The following is a 16,450-nucleotide window of genomic DNA, read 5'->3' on the forward strand; positions in this document are numbered from 1 at the left end:
TACTGTCAAGGAAAGTAAAAAGTTCCATGTATTAGGTGAAAAAAAGACTTGGCCTTAAAAAATTCTGGACCAAGGGATTATTAAAGATTTTCAAATAGAGAAGAGAAACGGTCATTGGATGAAGCTAGCTGAGGCTGCAAACTAGTAGTTCCAGGGAGCTCTGGAAATATAAGCATACATACTTATTTAAACTTTTTAAAAAAGTAGCTTCCAGTCTTAAAAAAATAATATTTCCACATTAAAACTCAGGTTTTTGGCCTCTGAAAAACCAGAAATACCATGTTTCACCATTGAACACATTTTTTTCATGTTTTAGCATTACTGAAATACAATGTCATATACTAATTGGCAGCATCTTTTCTTAATGGTACACGAAATAAGAGTGTTGCTTACCATTAGAGGAAATTTTAAACTCTTTTCTCCAAGTTTTACCTGCCAGCCATTATCTGGAGCTAAGTAGAACTTACCTCCTTTACATGGGCTCTGTCTTTACCTGACCAGCTTACCCATTAGTGATGTCCACTTGGTCCTTTAGGCAGTTGAGTTTTTGACTCGGGAACCACTACCCTATACCAACTTATATTACCGCGGTGAAAAGCTAGATTGCCTCTGTTTCCGCAAACGATATGAAATTGTTCATTTATGTATCTTTTTATAATCCATGCAAGGATTTCTCTGAGAAATACAATTAGTTGTAAATTGCTCAGTTATAAAGTCTATGAATACTTAATTTCCCTTAGGCACCTATCAGACCACTAAACTACACTCCCAGCTCTTTTTATTTTATTTTTAAACAGGATTTCACTAAATTTACCAGGCTGGCCTGGAATTTGCAAACTTCCTGTATCAGCCTCCTGAGCAGTTGAGGTTACAAGCATGCATCACCATACTCAGTATCAGAATATCAGTTCTTGAAACTTGTTAGAAGTCACTTGTTAAAACTGTCTAGGTTTGGAGCTTTAAGGGAAGAGAATGGGGGTAAATCTCTTTTTTGGTCCCAGGGATCGAACTCATGTCCTTTCACTTACGAGGCAGGTGGTGGAACCACTGAGGTAAATCTCCGGCCCGGTAAATCTCTTTATCATTTCAATTTTTAAGTGGTATCAGTCTATTAAAATTTTGATTTTTTGTGACAGTTTTGACACTTATATGTTTTTTATAGAAATGCATACTTGTCTAGGTTTTAAAACTGTTGCCATATTCTGCTCATGATATTTTATTTTTTAAATGTCTGTGTTATCTAGTTACTTCCTCTTATTCATTCTCCATTTCTAATTTGTGTATATCTTGTGTTTTTTTGTTTTTTTTGTTTTTTTTGTGGTACCTGGGATTGAACTCAGGACTTTGCACTTGCAAGGCAGGCGCAGTGCCACTGAGCTAAATCCCCAGTCCATGTATGTAGTTCAGGCTGGCCTTGAACTCACTGTATGGCCCAGGATGACTTCGAACTCAAGGTGATCCTCCTGCCTCAGCCTCGAGTCCTGGGACGATAGGCGTGCACCACCACCCTAGCTATTTTGTTTTTCATTGATTTCATCCTTTACATTTCCTCTGTCTTTGAATTTACAATGATGTACTTTTAAAAAATGTCTTGAATGCTTAACTCACTTGTTTTTAATTTCTTGTTTTAAAATTTTTTATTAATATGTTTGTAACACTAATAATTATATTCATTTTGGGGAATTCTACATATGGCATCTTGATCGTTTTTATTCTCCTTTTCTCCTGTCTCCTCTTCTCCATTCCCAGCTCCAAAAAGTCTGTCTTCTGGTTTCCTATCACCTTTCCTTTATTTTCTCTTTAAATTCTTTATATTTTGGGGGTTTTACATATGAGAAATGATGTGACATTTAACCATCTGTGTCTGATTTATTTCACTTAGCATTATGGTCCCAAGATCCATCCACTTTCCTACAAATGACTCAAATTTATCTTTCTTTATGACTGAATAGTTCTCTGTATGTATATACCACATTTTCTTTATCCATTGATGGACATGTAGGATGCTTCCATAATTTAGCTATTATGAATTGTGCTGCTATAAACATGAGTATGCATGTAGCCCTGTAATGTGATGACTTTAACTCCTGGAGACATATTTCCTTCTTAGTGTTATATACCTCAATTTATGATATTTTTATTTTTAAATTTATTTTTATATATATTTTTGGTACCAGGAATTGAACTCAGGACCTTGCACTTGCCAAGCAGGTTCAGGTGCTGCTGAACTACATTCCCGGCCTTATTTTATATATTTTTGATGCAAGCATTATTTATCAGTACATATTTACTTTCTAGACATAGTGATGTCTTAAAACTTTCTTTTTGTTATTATTTAGGGTTCTTTTTTTAATGAACTCCAGCAATAATTCATTAAGGACATTTTCCCTTGTGTACCTTCAAAGATTTATATATAATATTGTTGAATCTAAGATAATATTGTAAGAAGCAACATTATTTTATATTATAATACTAAGAAAATTAAGTTGGACAAATTCTTTTTTTTTTTTAGTTTGAGACAGGCTCTCATCATGTAGTTCAGGCTGATCTTGAACTCACTATGTAGCCCAGGCTGGCCTTGAGCTTACAGTGATCCTTCAGCCTCAGCCTCCCTACTGCTGGAATTACAGGTGTAGGCTACCACAGCCAGAGACAAATGCTTTCTTATCACTTAGGATTTTTATTTTGTAATTAATGACACAGTTTTTGTTTTATTTTTGTTTTTGCAGTGCTGGTTTTTTAATCTAGGACCTTACACATGCTAGGCAACTGCTTTTCCACTGAACTACATCCTCAGTCCTCTTTTTACTTTTTTTTTTTTTGGTACTGGGGATCGAACTCGGGTCCTTGTGCTTGCAAGGCAGGCAGCGGAACTACCGAGCTAAATCCCCGGCCCCCTCTTTTTACTTTTGATTGCGATCCTCCTGCCTCAGTCTCCTAAGTAGCTGGGATTATAGGTGTTCACCACCACATCTGGCTGATAAGAGTTCTTTTAAATGTTTTAGACTGACAGATTTTTGTCATATGTCATCCTTTGTAAACATTAGAAGGAATATATGTATATGAAATAAAATTGTCAATATTTTCCTAAAAGTTTACCACTGCAATCCTGCCACAGCAATTGTAAATTATTGATTATAAGATACAGGAACATTTCGGTATTAAAATAGAAAAAAGAGATATAGATTTTAAAATCAATGAAATAAGATATATATTAATATCAACTTTTGAAAGCTATATATTTTTGGTAAACCATGTGGGAATGAAATGTATGGGCATTACATAATGATTTCCTTTGAGAGGCATTTAAAGAAATCATTTTGATTTCAGAGATTAGAACACCATCTTACCTATAAAGTGAAAGAAAGAAATTAATCATTTTAATGGTAGAACCCAAGGCTAATAACTTTTGCATGAAAATTAAACAAATCCCACTAGTAAAGTCAGCTTTGTTTCTTTTTCTTCTTCCTCTTCTTTTTTTTTTTTAAGGCAAAAGCAACAACAATCAAAGAGGCCTTAGCCAGATGGGTGAGTATATGAGTTTTTCCTTCTTTTAGAAACCATAGAAGGAAATTTTGGATAGTTATTTAAGTCTGACCATTCAGCATGAGGGATCCTTGAGGAAATAGAACTGTTCTGTGGTAGTGGATGCATGAACCTGCACAGTGATAAAATTGCATAGGATTTGAGTTAGGGCTGTAGCTCAGTGGTAGAACATTTGCCTATTATGTGCAAGGCCCTAGATTCAATCATCAGCACCCATTACCACAAAAGAAAATTGTATAGGGTTTAATACATACACATGTATATATATTCTCAATACAAATGAGCCCAGATAAATTTGGGAAAATCTGAATAAAATTGATGGATTGTCTTAATAGTAATACCCTAGTTATAAAATATTATAGTTTATAGAATAATATCATTGGAGGAAACTGGGCAAACTATACAAGGTATTTCTCTGAGTCCTTCTGTTTGTTTTTATTATAATGAGGATTGAACCCAGGGCTTTGCACATTATAGCCAAACACCCTACCACTGAGCTATACCTCCATCACTTGCATTATTTTTTATAACTCCAAATGCATCTTCAAGTATCTCCATAACAATTTCAGATAAAAAATTCTGACCACTTGAAAATTTAACAATGGAAAATTTGATTCATCTATTGCTATAAAATGGCTGCAGTGTTTGTGTCACACTACATTTTCTGTTTTGACTTCATCATTAGACTATATGTCACTTTAAAGTGACAGAGTGTTATGTATTGTAGATTATCTAGGCTGGTAGTGGCAAACCTATGGCACATATGCTGCAGCAGGCTGTTTGTTATCACTGAAAGCTCTAAAAGTTTTGCCATCACTGTTCTAGGCTTTATAGAAAATGGTTTTAGCCTCATAGAAATGAGGACAGAGACAGCCGATGTAGACAAATGTATATCACATGCAGACAACTGAAAGAACATGGAGTAAAAAATACTAACATGTAGTAATGACACGGGAAATAATACCAGAGATGAAATATGAAATATATCTCTTAACCTGTTAGCTGTCTGATATGTGGAGCTCATGTTCTCTAAAAATCGAAGAATGAATTCTAGGAACAACAGAGTTAAGAGTAGGAATTAGGAAGATTGATAGGATAGCTCCTGAGAGGCAGGAGGAGTCCGGAATGAGTAGCCGGTACTCTACTCTATAGGGGAGTTTTATAGAGCAAAACCCACCTGGGTACAATGTGGACCACAGCCATGATCAACCAATAAGATTACAAGTATAGTCACTTAGGTAACAGTGGTCCAATTGGGAAACAAGTCACGTAACAAGCGTGGATGGAAAGAACAAAGATTTCTCCTAGGAAATGGTGGATCCAGAGGTTTCTGGCCACAGTTGTAGTGTGTTTAACCTTTGTCCTGACTCTCTCGAGGACCTAGCCCTATCTGTCTATAATATTTCTACCAACTCAGCTGTCTATAATAGTAATATTAGAGAGGAAACCACATTGTCAAAAACATACATTAAATATACACTATAAATATTTTGAGTATTGTAACATTATAGTTTCAAAAGTTGTAATTCAGCATTTTAGATAGAATTTGCATAGATTCCAGAGATGACTCTTTAATTTCTGTGCCCAGTGATAACTTCATTGTTTATGCTATGTAGTTTGTTGGATAATGTTGAATACTTTGCTTTTGTAGCTAATTTGAATAAAAGTCTTTTAGGAGCCTTGGTGTCTAGGGAACAGAAAAAAAGGTGAATTAAATAATGAAATATTTCAATTTTTGTTCTAGTACTTATAAATTTCTTGTTTACTCTAATTGCATTTTAAAGTTCATTTCTGTTTGATTAAATATCTAATAAAATATGTTTTATTAAAGAAAAAATAGTATGGAATAGACTCAGATTTTATTTTCCTTGAATTGGATTTTAGAATTTTATCTTATTTATTTTTAGTAACTAGAGCTTTTGTTTGTTTGTTTTGGGTTATAACTTCAATTTCTGGCTTATATTATCACCATCAGTCTTTGAATTTAAGATTATTTGAAGGCATCAAGCTCACCCTTTAATTGATTAATCCAATACTTTTCTTTAACATTTAAAAAATTCTTCATTGACACATAATTATACATGTTTGTGGGGGTAACAATGATATCCATCATCTCAAACAATTATCATTTCTTTGTGGTAACAACATTCAGAATCCTCTCACAGCTATTTGAAATATATGTATATATACGTATTTTGGGGGAGTACCAGGGACCAGACTCAGGTCCTTCCGCTTGAGAGACAGCTTGAGAGGCAGGCACGGGAACCACTGAGTTAAATCCCGCCCCCCCGCCCCCCAGCTATTTGAAATATGTAACACGTTAGTGTTGACTCTAGTCATCCTGCAGTGCTGTAGAGCACTGGAATTTATTCCCCTTATCTCACTGTAATTTGGTACTGTTGACCAAACCTCTTCCTATCTTTCCCTTCCCTCTTCTCTTCCCAGCCTCTGGTTACTACTATTCTGCTCCCACCTTCCATATATGTGTCTGACACATTTTACTTAAAATGAATGAGTTTTCTAGGCTCATGTTGCCACAAATGATAATCTAACATTTATTAAAGACTTACTAGGTGTTAGTTTCCTCTCTCCTAACTTACAAATGTATGGCACAAAAATAAGTACTATATGGATGTCTTAGATTTCTTTTGTCCAGTTAGTTAATTTTATATTTTTTATTCTTGATATGTGATGATCTGATTTTTTAAATGTGCCTTTTTTGTGTCTTACAGTGTACTAGACTATAGAAAATATAGGAAATAGTCTCTGAACTTCAAGTTTTGTTAGAATGATAGAACTTACTCTAAGCAATGAAGTGATCAGAAAATATTAATAGGCAACAAATACTGAGAATTAAAATTGTGTGCTTATACTAAAATTAAATTTTGAGGCAGGATCTAGTAGTTAATTAGAGTGGAGCAGATAGCTCTGATCATAACTATATTGTAAAGAGAATGTCTTTTTAAATTCTTATTATCCATATATAGAAAAAAAGAAGATGAAATGACAAAACAATTGATCTTATGGGTGTGAATCTAACATTTAAGAAAAGCGCTTTTTAGGGACAAGGAATTCTTTCTGGGAAAATGTTTTTGTTGTATTTTGCCTTTGTTTAATAATTGAAACACTCTTAAATAAATGATCTTAAATATTACAAAATGAAAGTTATTGTCTTTTCTCTTTATTTCTGTTTGGCAAGGTAATAGTTCCCTTATTCAGCCATGTAAAACTTTGCTATTAGGGTCAGCAATTAAAGGTTCCAATAAGTGAATGGTAAATATTTGTTAAACAGTTATGAAATTCTAATAATTGTTTTGAAATAAACATTGAAAGCCACTGGGAAATTCTGGGCTCTTATTGCACATTACAACCAGGGATCATTTTGTTCCAAATTAATTTTTCCCACAGGAAGAGAAAACCGGTCAGAGGCCATCTGAAGCCAAAGAGATAAAGCTTTATGCCCAGATTCCACCAATAGAGAAGATGGATGCCTCCTTGTCCACACTTGCTAATTGCGAGTAAGTTCTCTTTTTTTCATATATCTAGTATTGCTATCAGGTTTTCCTTTCTTCTCTTAACCACACAAACTGGCAAGTATTTGTTTTCTGTGATTTTAATTTATGTATTTTTTCTTTGTTTATTATAACTTTCTTTTGCCAAGACCAAATATAAAAGATTATTGCTTTATATGATGATTAATAGAGTAATACTGAGCAATACAGTATTTTTTTCTGTACAATTTTTATATTGTATTTGGAAATAGAAATTTCTTAGTCTTTTGGGAGAAGCTAAGTAACACAATAAACTCTTATTCTGTTATATAGTCTACTGCTTTCTCTTATGAAATTATCTACCAGAGCCAGGGATGTAGCTCAGTGGTGCTGCACCTGCCTGGCAAGCACAATGTCCTAAGTTCAATTTCCAGTACCAGAAAAAAAAAACTTATCCCCCAAAGTTAGAACTACTTATTTATCTGAGATAACTAAGATAATCTTAATTTCTAAAAAATTTTGAGTTCAACTTATACTTATTTTGTAGTCCTATTACCTATGACATTAAGTACCAGATCTATACTAATTCATTTTCATTTATTTTCTACATATTATTCAAATTTTTTAAAGCAAGATTTGATGGCTAAGTTGAGGCAATTTTCCCGTGATACCTTATAACCATGTTTTTAGGCTCCAGTGTCTCTTCTCGGGACTACTCAATACCATACATTCCCTGACGTTCTTTCTGACGTCTTTTTTTTTTTTTTTTTTTTTTTTTGTACTGGGGATCGAACTCAGGACCTTGTGCTTGCCAGGCAGACAGTGGCACCACTGAGCTAAATTCTTCTTCTGACATCTTCATCCTGTGTTTGATACTCTCTGGGATGCTTTTTTGGCTTCAGGGATGCTTTTAAAGTAGTGGTGAACATATGGCACGTGTGTTATTTGTTTTTAAGACAAAAGATGTTAATGTATAAGTTGTTTTTTTCTAAACTAAAACCTCAGTATTTGGATTTAATTGGACTGTTGTCACTTTGCAATAAATAAGTGGGTTTTGGGTTGCAGATTGGGCTCTCTTAACAGGTTCACCATCACTGTTTTAAAGTATTCGGTGTCTCTTTATCATAAAGCCATTGCAAAGGCAAACAGATTTGAGGTTTTGTTTTCCATATCAAAGTGCCTTACAAATCACTTAAGAAGAGTGAACCTGTTTATATTTGTGTTGATAATCTCTTTGGGCAGGCTGCCAAAACAGAATTAAAGAATTATTTTCTAACCATATTGCTAGATTTGAAAGCACTCCATGTTCTACTGGTAGTTCTCAGGAGTTGGAAATGACTAGAAAATATACAGATTTGCTCAGTTTCTTACAATATGTAGTACTTGTTTTTGCTGTTTCAAGCAGATAAAAAAATGAATAAGATGCAAGAGAGTCAAACTTACCTGGACTATAATTTGGGCCCTATCACTTTGTGGCTGTGTGGTATTGGGAAGATTGCTTAATTTCTTTGTGCTTAAGTTTCATTTATAAAATATAAATAATAGGGCCAGGGATTTAGCTCAGTGGGTTCGCCGCCTGCTGCGCAAGCGCAAGGACCCGAGTTCAATCCCTGGTACCAAAAAATAAAAAATTAAATAAAATATAAATAATAATAATATTTATCTCAAAAGACCGTGATAATTAAAATAGTTACTATATGTAAAGTATTTAGGTGACTACTTGGACACACATTAAATGTTCAACAAAATTAGCCTTTCTTAGCCTGAAATTTACTGAGATATTAAACATTTTAATTCAGAAAGAATGATAAAGAATGCAAAATTATATTCCCTTTAAATACTTTGTTTTTATATAATTAAATACAGATAGAATAATATAGACAAACTTTTATTTATTTATTTTTTTGGTACCAGGGATAGAACTCAGGTCCTTGTGCTTGCGAGGCAGGTGCGGTGTCACTGAGCTAAATCCCTGGCCCCTGGATGAACTTTTGAAAATAAATATCTCTGGTAGAATATGTGGACCAGTTAGGATTACATTTTTTAAATATACATTTGTGAATGATTTTACACATGAAAAAATATAATCTCACAAATGCATATATATATTTCTGGGTTTATTTTAGGGGGGTGTTTTGTTTTGGTTGGTTTGGTTTTTTACCATCTGCTAGATGATTTTTAAATTTAGCTTATGTCATGGATATCTTCCTAAGTCAGTACCTATAGCCCAACCTCTCTCAATATATAGTTCAGGCTGTCCTGGAACTCAATTGTGTAGCCCAGGCTGGCCTCAGACTCATGGTGATCCTCCTGCCTCAGCCGCCTGAGTCCTGAGATTACTGGCATGTGCCACCACACCCGGCAAATTTCTTTTTCTTAGTGGCAGAATAGTATTTCATTATCTATTCCTGAGTTAATGGATTATTGTCAATTTTTCTGTTGTAATAATATATTTATTTGGTACGTCTTTCAACATTTGTGTTACTATTCTAGTAGGATGTATTCCTAGGAATTAAAGAATACATTGTTAAAATTTTTGATAACACAAAATTGCTCTTAAAAATGTTTTTTGTATTTTCTACAATGAGTCTTTGTTAACTTTTATAATTCAAAAAGGGAAAAAGATTTCCAAAATGAAAGGATAAATTCCAAGACTGAATCGAAAAGAGGAATCAGTGTCAAAAAGAAATCTGACTTAAGTATCTATATTATACTTGATTTCTGATATACAATATAAATTTTTCATATTAATTCCATTTTTCTTTGTTCTTTCAAAGGAAGCTTTCTCTGTCTACAAATTGCATTGAAAAAATTGCCAACCTGAATGGCTTAAGTAAGTGAATCGTAATAACAGATTTTTTATTTTCCTAGTTATTAGAATAAACATTCCAAAGACTTTATGTAATTCCAGAAGCAAGCACCTGTTTTAACCACAGTAATTGTTAGATGACAGAGTGAATATATAAACCATGTGTTCTTAAATTTGATTATCCAAAGAAAATTGAAATTACATGAGACCTGAACATTTTAAAACTTTTTATAGATTAAAATTGAGATGATTTAAATAGAATATAAGATTTTATTATACATTTCTTTGTGCAGATTTGTTTTGTATGCATTTCAAACTTGTTATATTTAAAATTTACTTCCTTACCATCTATTTTTCCTGTGTTCTCTATGCTGATCAGTAACATCACTGCCCTCCCAGTTCCCAAGGCCCCCACTCTCTCAGTGAGTTCTAATGGTTACTGTAATTTGGTGATGTAAAGCAACAGAAATTTATTGGGAGATCGGAAGTTGGAAATCAGTTTCACTGAGCCAAAAAGAAAGCTACACTCCCTCTGAGGCTTTGAGGGAGAACTTCTTGCTTTTTCTGTTTCTGATGGTTGCCACATCCCTGTGCTCCTGACTGTATCTTTCAGTCTGTGTCTCCATGTTCGAATCGCCATTTCCTATTCTATCTGTGTCAAAGCTCTGCCTCCTCTTCCTGAGGATATATGTTCCTGCATTTGGCGTACTCCTAGATATTGAAAATTATGTCTCCATCTCAAGATCCTTAATCAAACCTACAAAGTATTTTTTTTTCCACATAAAGTAATATTCACAGGTTCCAGGGACTAGAATATAGGTATCATTTGGGAGGCGGGGTTCACTTTCCATACTGAGGATTGAACCCAGGGCCTCATACACACTAGGCAAGTGCTCTACCACTGAGCTAAATTATAGCTCTGTTTGTTTTGAGATAGGTTCTCACCAAGTTACCCACGCTGGCCAGAACTTGATCTTCCTGCCTCAGCCTCTTGAGTAGCTGGAATCGCAAATGTGTGCCACCAAGCCTGGCTTGGGAAGCCATTATTTAGCCTAACACATTCTCTCATTTCTTCCATTCAACCCTACATCCAAATTCATCACTAAGTCCTGTTAATTCTTTTCTTTAAAGAAATTCTTAAATAATTTGTTGCTTTTCCACTTCTAGGAGCTACAACTTGAACTTAGAATCATATTAGTTTTTCTCTAGATCATATTTTTCAAGCATTTTTGACCATTTTCTGAAGTAAAAATACATATGAATTCATTATATATTTATATAAATATATATCATACATATATATTAGCATAGGTTCCAGTATATATTTTTAAATTTTGATTTATTTTTTTAAATGTTGATCATACTCCACTAAATTGATTTCCTAATCTATTACAGTAATGGGTTATGACCCATAGTTTGAAAAATACTGCCATAGGACTTTTGTGATAGTCTCCTAAATTGGTCTTTTTCTTCATTCTGTTCTTCAGCTGATCTTCAGCTGATACCAATGATGAAGTTTCTTCTGAAAATATTATTTTTATCTTTCCGCCAGATCAGAGATCCTTTGCCTAGTAAAGACAAATGTTACAACATCATCTAAAATCTTGTGCCACTGTATTCACATCCAAATATGCCATTTTTAAATGACTTTGTACATTTGTTAATGCATTGCCTTTCATTGAAAGCAGTTCTCTCTGCCACCTGCCTCGCAAGCGCAAGGATCCAAGTTCGATCCCCGGTACAAAAAAAAAAAAAAGTTTTCTAAGAAAAAAGGACATCACATTTGGTGGGGGTGGGGATTTAGCTCAGTGGTTCCGCAGCCTGCCTCGCAAGTGCAAGGACCCCAGTTTGATCCCTGGTACCAAAAAACAAAACAAAACAAAACAAAAGAATGTCACATTTGGAAATGAGGCGTGGTATCTCATTCTTTTAACCCCAGCACTTAGGGGGACCTCGAATTCAAGGCCAGCCTGACTTAAATAGCAAGTTGCAGGCCAGCCTGTACTACAAATCAACTTGTTTTAAAACAAAATAACAAGAAGTCTGGCATGGTGGTGCACGCCTGTAATCCTAGCACTCTGGGAGGCTGAGGGAGGAAGATTGCAAGTTTCAGCTCAAACTGGGCAACTTAGTGATTTAGTGAGACCCTGTCTCAAAATTTATAATGAAAAGAGTACTGGGGATGTAGCTCAGTGTGAAGGCGTTGGGTTCAATCCCTAGTACAAGGCAAAAAACCCCTCACATCTGAATGTCACCTTCCCAAAGACTTTTATAATTTCCATTGTCATAATTACTTTTCTGAGAATACAGTATTTATACTAGTCAACCTTAGATTATAATAATAATTACCTTATATAGTTATTGTGACTATTACATGAGTTACTAGATAGATAGTACTTAGAATTGTGCCTGGCCCTTATAAAATGCTCATTGAATATTAGCCATTATTATAGCTGGAAATGTGTTCTGCTCTTTAGATAGTGTGCTCTTTGAGGGCAGGCATCACATATTAATCTTTTCATCTTCTGTTCCATTCCTCTTCTACCTGTAATATGGTACTCAAAAATGCCACTTCATATTAATACTGTGTCAGAGAGAAGTGCTAACTATTAGGGCTGTGCATTATGCCAGTTTTTTGCTGACTCACTAAACATTTTAGGATATCAATTTTATTCTCTGCCTCAATTTCTTTGTAACTGAAGTATCTTGCTTAAATAAGACTACATTGGTATCGTATTATTTACCATGACAGATTAAGTGCTTTTCTGTTCATAAAACATGACTATGAGGGCTGGGGATTTAGCTCAGTGGTGCCACTGCCTGGCTCGCAAGCACAAGGTCCCGAGTTCGATCCCTGGTACCAAAAAAAAAAAAAAAGACTATGAAAGTAATGAAAATGGATAATGATCTACATAGGGCTGGCAATGGTGTTTAATTCATATTCCAATTTTGGTCAATGGTAGTGACTCTCAGGAAAATTATATTGAGAAGAATTTTTAAAAATCAGCGGCAATAGTTGATGTCTGCTGTAAACATAGAATGAGAGAATGTAGGCATTTGCTGATACTCAACTCATTTTAGTTCGGCTTGTAGCAAATAGTAATACAGTCGATGGCTAGGGAATACAGTTAATCTGTGACTAGGAAACAAGAAGCTAACCTACCCATATGAAGAACTAAATGAATGACTCTAGCTTGCCTTCTACCCCTGTCCTTTCATAAATGCAAAGGTCTTGCTTATCATACTATGATGAGAAGATCTGACATACATCGATGTTTCTGTTTAACAGGTTTATAGGACAGAATAATCCTAAAGACAATTTATTATACCAACACTGACTGGAAAACTGCATGACAAGACTGTGTTCAAAACCATGACTAAAAAGTTGCACAGTGTGAATATTAATAATCTCATTTTAAAGATTAGAAAATAAATTCTTTCCTTCTATCTTTGCTAAAAAAAAAATTATGCGGTAATCTTCCAGATCATGAGTAAGCATAAAAATTTGAAAACAGTATTTTAATTTCCATCATGACATTTTATGAGAAAAACAAGTATTTTCCTTCTAGTGCTGCCCTATTTCAACAGTGTATAACATATAGACAATACATGATTGTGTTATATTAGAACACTTAATCTATTAACTTTGACATCATAAACCTATTTCTGTATACAGCAACAAGATTTTTAGAGTCATTCATTACCATTTTCATTTGTGCTTTTTAAAAGCTTTTTTTTGAAGCAAAACATTTATTAGTATATTTTAGATATACATAAGAATAACATTCATCATAGGGAATTTATACCTGTATATAATATATCTTGCTTCTTCTTCTTTTTTTTTTTTTTTTTTTTTGGTACTGGGGATCGAACTCGAGTCCTTGTGCTTGCACAGCAGGCAGCGAAACTACTGAGCTAAATCCCCAGCCCTATCTTGCTTTTTCTTTAAAAAGGAGTTTTTTGGGTTTTTTTTTTTAGTACTGGGATCGAACTCAGGACCTTGGCTTTTGAGGCAGGCGTGGTGCCATTGAGCTAAATCTCCGGCCTTTCAAGGATGATTTCTTTTTCCTTTTTGAGGCACTGTCTTCAAAGAGAAAAAGAAATTTTCTTTCTGGCCTCTTCTTCCCAGTTTCATGTCCCTGAATTTTAAATATCGGAGAGCTCATGCATTCAGTTCTTGAATCATTTCTCTTTTTTTTTTTCCTGGTATGGGGGATCAAACTCAGGACCTTGCGCTTGCCCGGTGGCACCACTGAGCCACATCCCTGGCCCTCTCTTCGTTTTTTTATCTTCATTTGTTCCTTGGATTATCTGTCTCATCCAGAGTCATGGCTTTATCATCTATGTGCTAATGGCTCTCAAATTTAAATATCTAGTTCTGAGATCTTCTCTGACCTCCGGATTAACATATTCAGTTGTCTGACATTTCATACTTAGCAAACCCTGGACTCCTGGCTAACCTTAGTCTTGATATCAGGAATTTTTATATGTATTATTCACTATAAGATTACAGTGCTTGACAGGCTGAGGCAGGAGGATTACTGCAAATTCAAGGCCAGCCTGGGCTACATAGCAAGACCCTGTTTTAAAAAAAAATAAAAATAAAAAAGATTATAGTGCTTATTATTGTTCATGGTATATAATAGATGTCCAATAAGTATGTATTGAATGAATACATTTTTAAATAAATTCTTTTTCTTTCTTTGTTTCTTGCAGTTCTGGAGATCAAACCTAGGGCCTTGTGTGTGATAGGCAAGCACTTGACATCCCCAGCCCTAAATAATCTTTTGCTACTATATGAAACAGCAAAACAGTAATACAAAATGGTGATTCTCCTAGATCAATAAGCTTTAAATAAGTTATGTTATTTTAAAAAATACTTAATTTTCATAAATGTATAGTTATATGGGATGTATTAGTTTGCTATAGCTTCCAAAACAAAGTCACAGAGACTGGGTGGCTTAAACAATAGAAATTATTTTCTTGTAGATCTAGAGACTAAAAGTCTGAGATTAAGGTTTCAACAGAGTTGATATCCTTCAAGGCTCTCTCTTTAACTTGCAGATAGGTCTTGGTTTGGCTTCTCCTATCTTCATATAGTTTTTCCCCTGTACCTGTGTCCTACTTTTCTCTTCTTCTAAGGTTAGCAGTCATGTTGGATTAGGGCCTACTTACATGAACTCATTTTACCTTAATTACCTTTTTAAGGCCCCTAACTCCAAAAACAGTCACCATCTAAGATTTTAAGGATAAGAACTTAAAGATATTAATTTTGCGGGGACACAATTCAGCCCATAATATGGGGTCTTATTCAATAGTTAAACTATTTTATGTGAATGAGATCACTCGCATTACAGATTCTCATTAGATAATCTAAAATAAAAACCAAGTTGTTATCAGGTAGCTCCTTCCAAAAGTGGCTTTCCAATCAAACGTTACTGGGTTTTGGGTTTCTCACCTCTCCTTCTGGAATTGGATTCCAGGTTCTTCTCGACTCAAAGAGTTGAACAAAACGAGCAAAAAGTAGTGGAAAAGTTTATTTGAAAAAGTAAAAGTGAAGAGTGAGGGAAAAACTGGCTCTGCAGAGCAAGCTTGGGCCACATAAGAGGAAAAAGCAAGATAAAAGTATACCCTGGGGGAAGCAGAGTGGGCTATCATGAAAACAGCCATGTTAGCAAGTTTTTCTTGGTCTGTGTTCTTTTATGCTGTCCAAATCTCAAGGAAACCCATGAGAACTACATACGGGTCCTGAGATGTAGTGCTAGGGTCCCATGTCTCAGGCTGACATCCTGACATCAGGTCTAGGCCATCCTTTTTAAAACCTTCTGGAGTTCTTGGGAGAAGTCCAGGTGTAGGGCTTTGGTAACTGTTTTGCGCACATGTTCTGGGATCTTGTAATTAACAGGTCACACCTACTCCCTCAGACAGTTTTGCCATGCCCTAATCTCCTATGTCAAAGTTATAGGATATACATTCCTGCCTGATATACATTCATGCTGTTTATTGTGTACTTGCCATAGTTCAGGCATTTTAACTGAATATTTTAGATAATTATCTCATTTAATCTTTTTATTCTTTTTTCCCCCCAGTACTGGAGGTTAAACCCAGGATCTTTGCACTAAGCTAAATCCCAGCCCTTTAAAAAATTTTTTTAAAACATTTTTTATTGATCCTAGGGCTTAAACCCAGGGCTTTGTCCATGCAAGCCAAGGGCTGTGCCACTGAGCTGTGTTCCTGGCCTCAAATTTTTTTTATTTTGAGACAGGATCTCTCAAAGTTGCTAAGGTGGCCAGGCTGGGCCCAAACTTGTGATTTCTTCCCTCTGCCCAACTTATTCTTATAGATACTATATTTCCCCCCATCATGCACAGAGTAAAAATGAGATTCAGAGAGGTTTTATTTCTTCCCAGAGAGTTGAAAGTTAATTGGATCTATTTCTTACCATTGAATTATGGTTGTTATAGAATAAGACATTTAACAAAACAACCTGCAGTCTCTCTATACAGTTACTACTAGCTAAATATGGTGATTAAGCTCTTGAAATGTGGCTAATGTATCTGAGAAATTAAAATTTTAATTTAAAAATTTAACCTGAATTAAATAG

At 34.7% G+C, this 16,450-nt stretch overlaps 1 protein-coding gene across 3 annotated transcripts in view; it reads left to right on the top strand.

Annotated features, from left to right (window-relative positions):
* Positions 1-16,450, top strand: part of Dnal1 (dynein axonemal light chain 1) — a 41,121-nt gene that overhangs the window by 1,324 nt on the left and 23,347 nt on the right. For all 3 annotated transcript variants that reach the window (XR_001182617.2, XM_004837237.3, XM_087195096.1), the window contains exons 2-4: positions 3,490-3,528; positions 6,955-7,064; positions 9,815-9,870. Coding sequence is in view for 2 of the 3 variants with exons in the window: in XM_004837237.3 (XP_004837294.1) it covers positions 3,490-3,528; positions 6,955-7,064; positions 9,815-9,870 (205 nt within the window). In the remaining variant the exon portion in view is untranslated. The remainder of the gene's footprint in view (positions 1-3,489; positions 3,529-6,954; positions 7,065-9,814; positions 9,871-16,450) is intronic.

This window comes from Heterocephalus glaber, unplaced genomic scaffold, assembly GCF_053883595.1.
Source record: "Heterocephalus glaber isolate CG9 unplaced genomic scaffold, H.glaber_assembly_v1.0 deba00001608, whole genome shotgun sequence".
NCBI lineage: Eukaryota > Metazoa > Chordata > Mammalia > Rodentia > Bathyergidae > Heterocephalus > Heterocephalus glaber.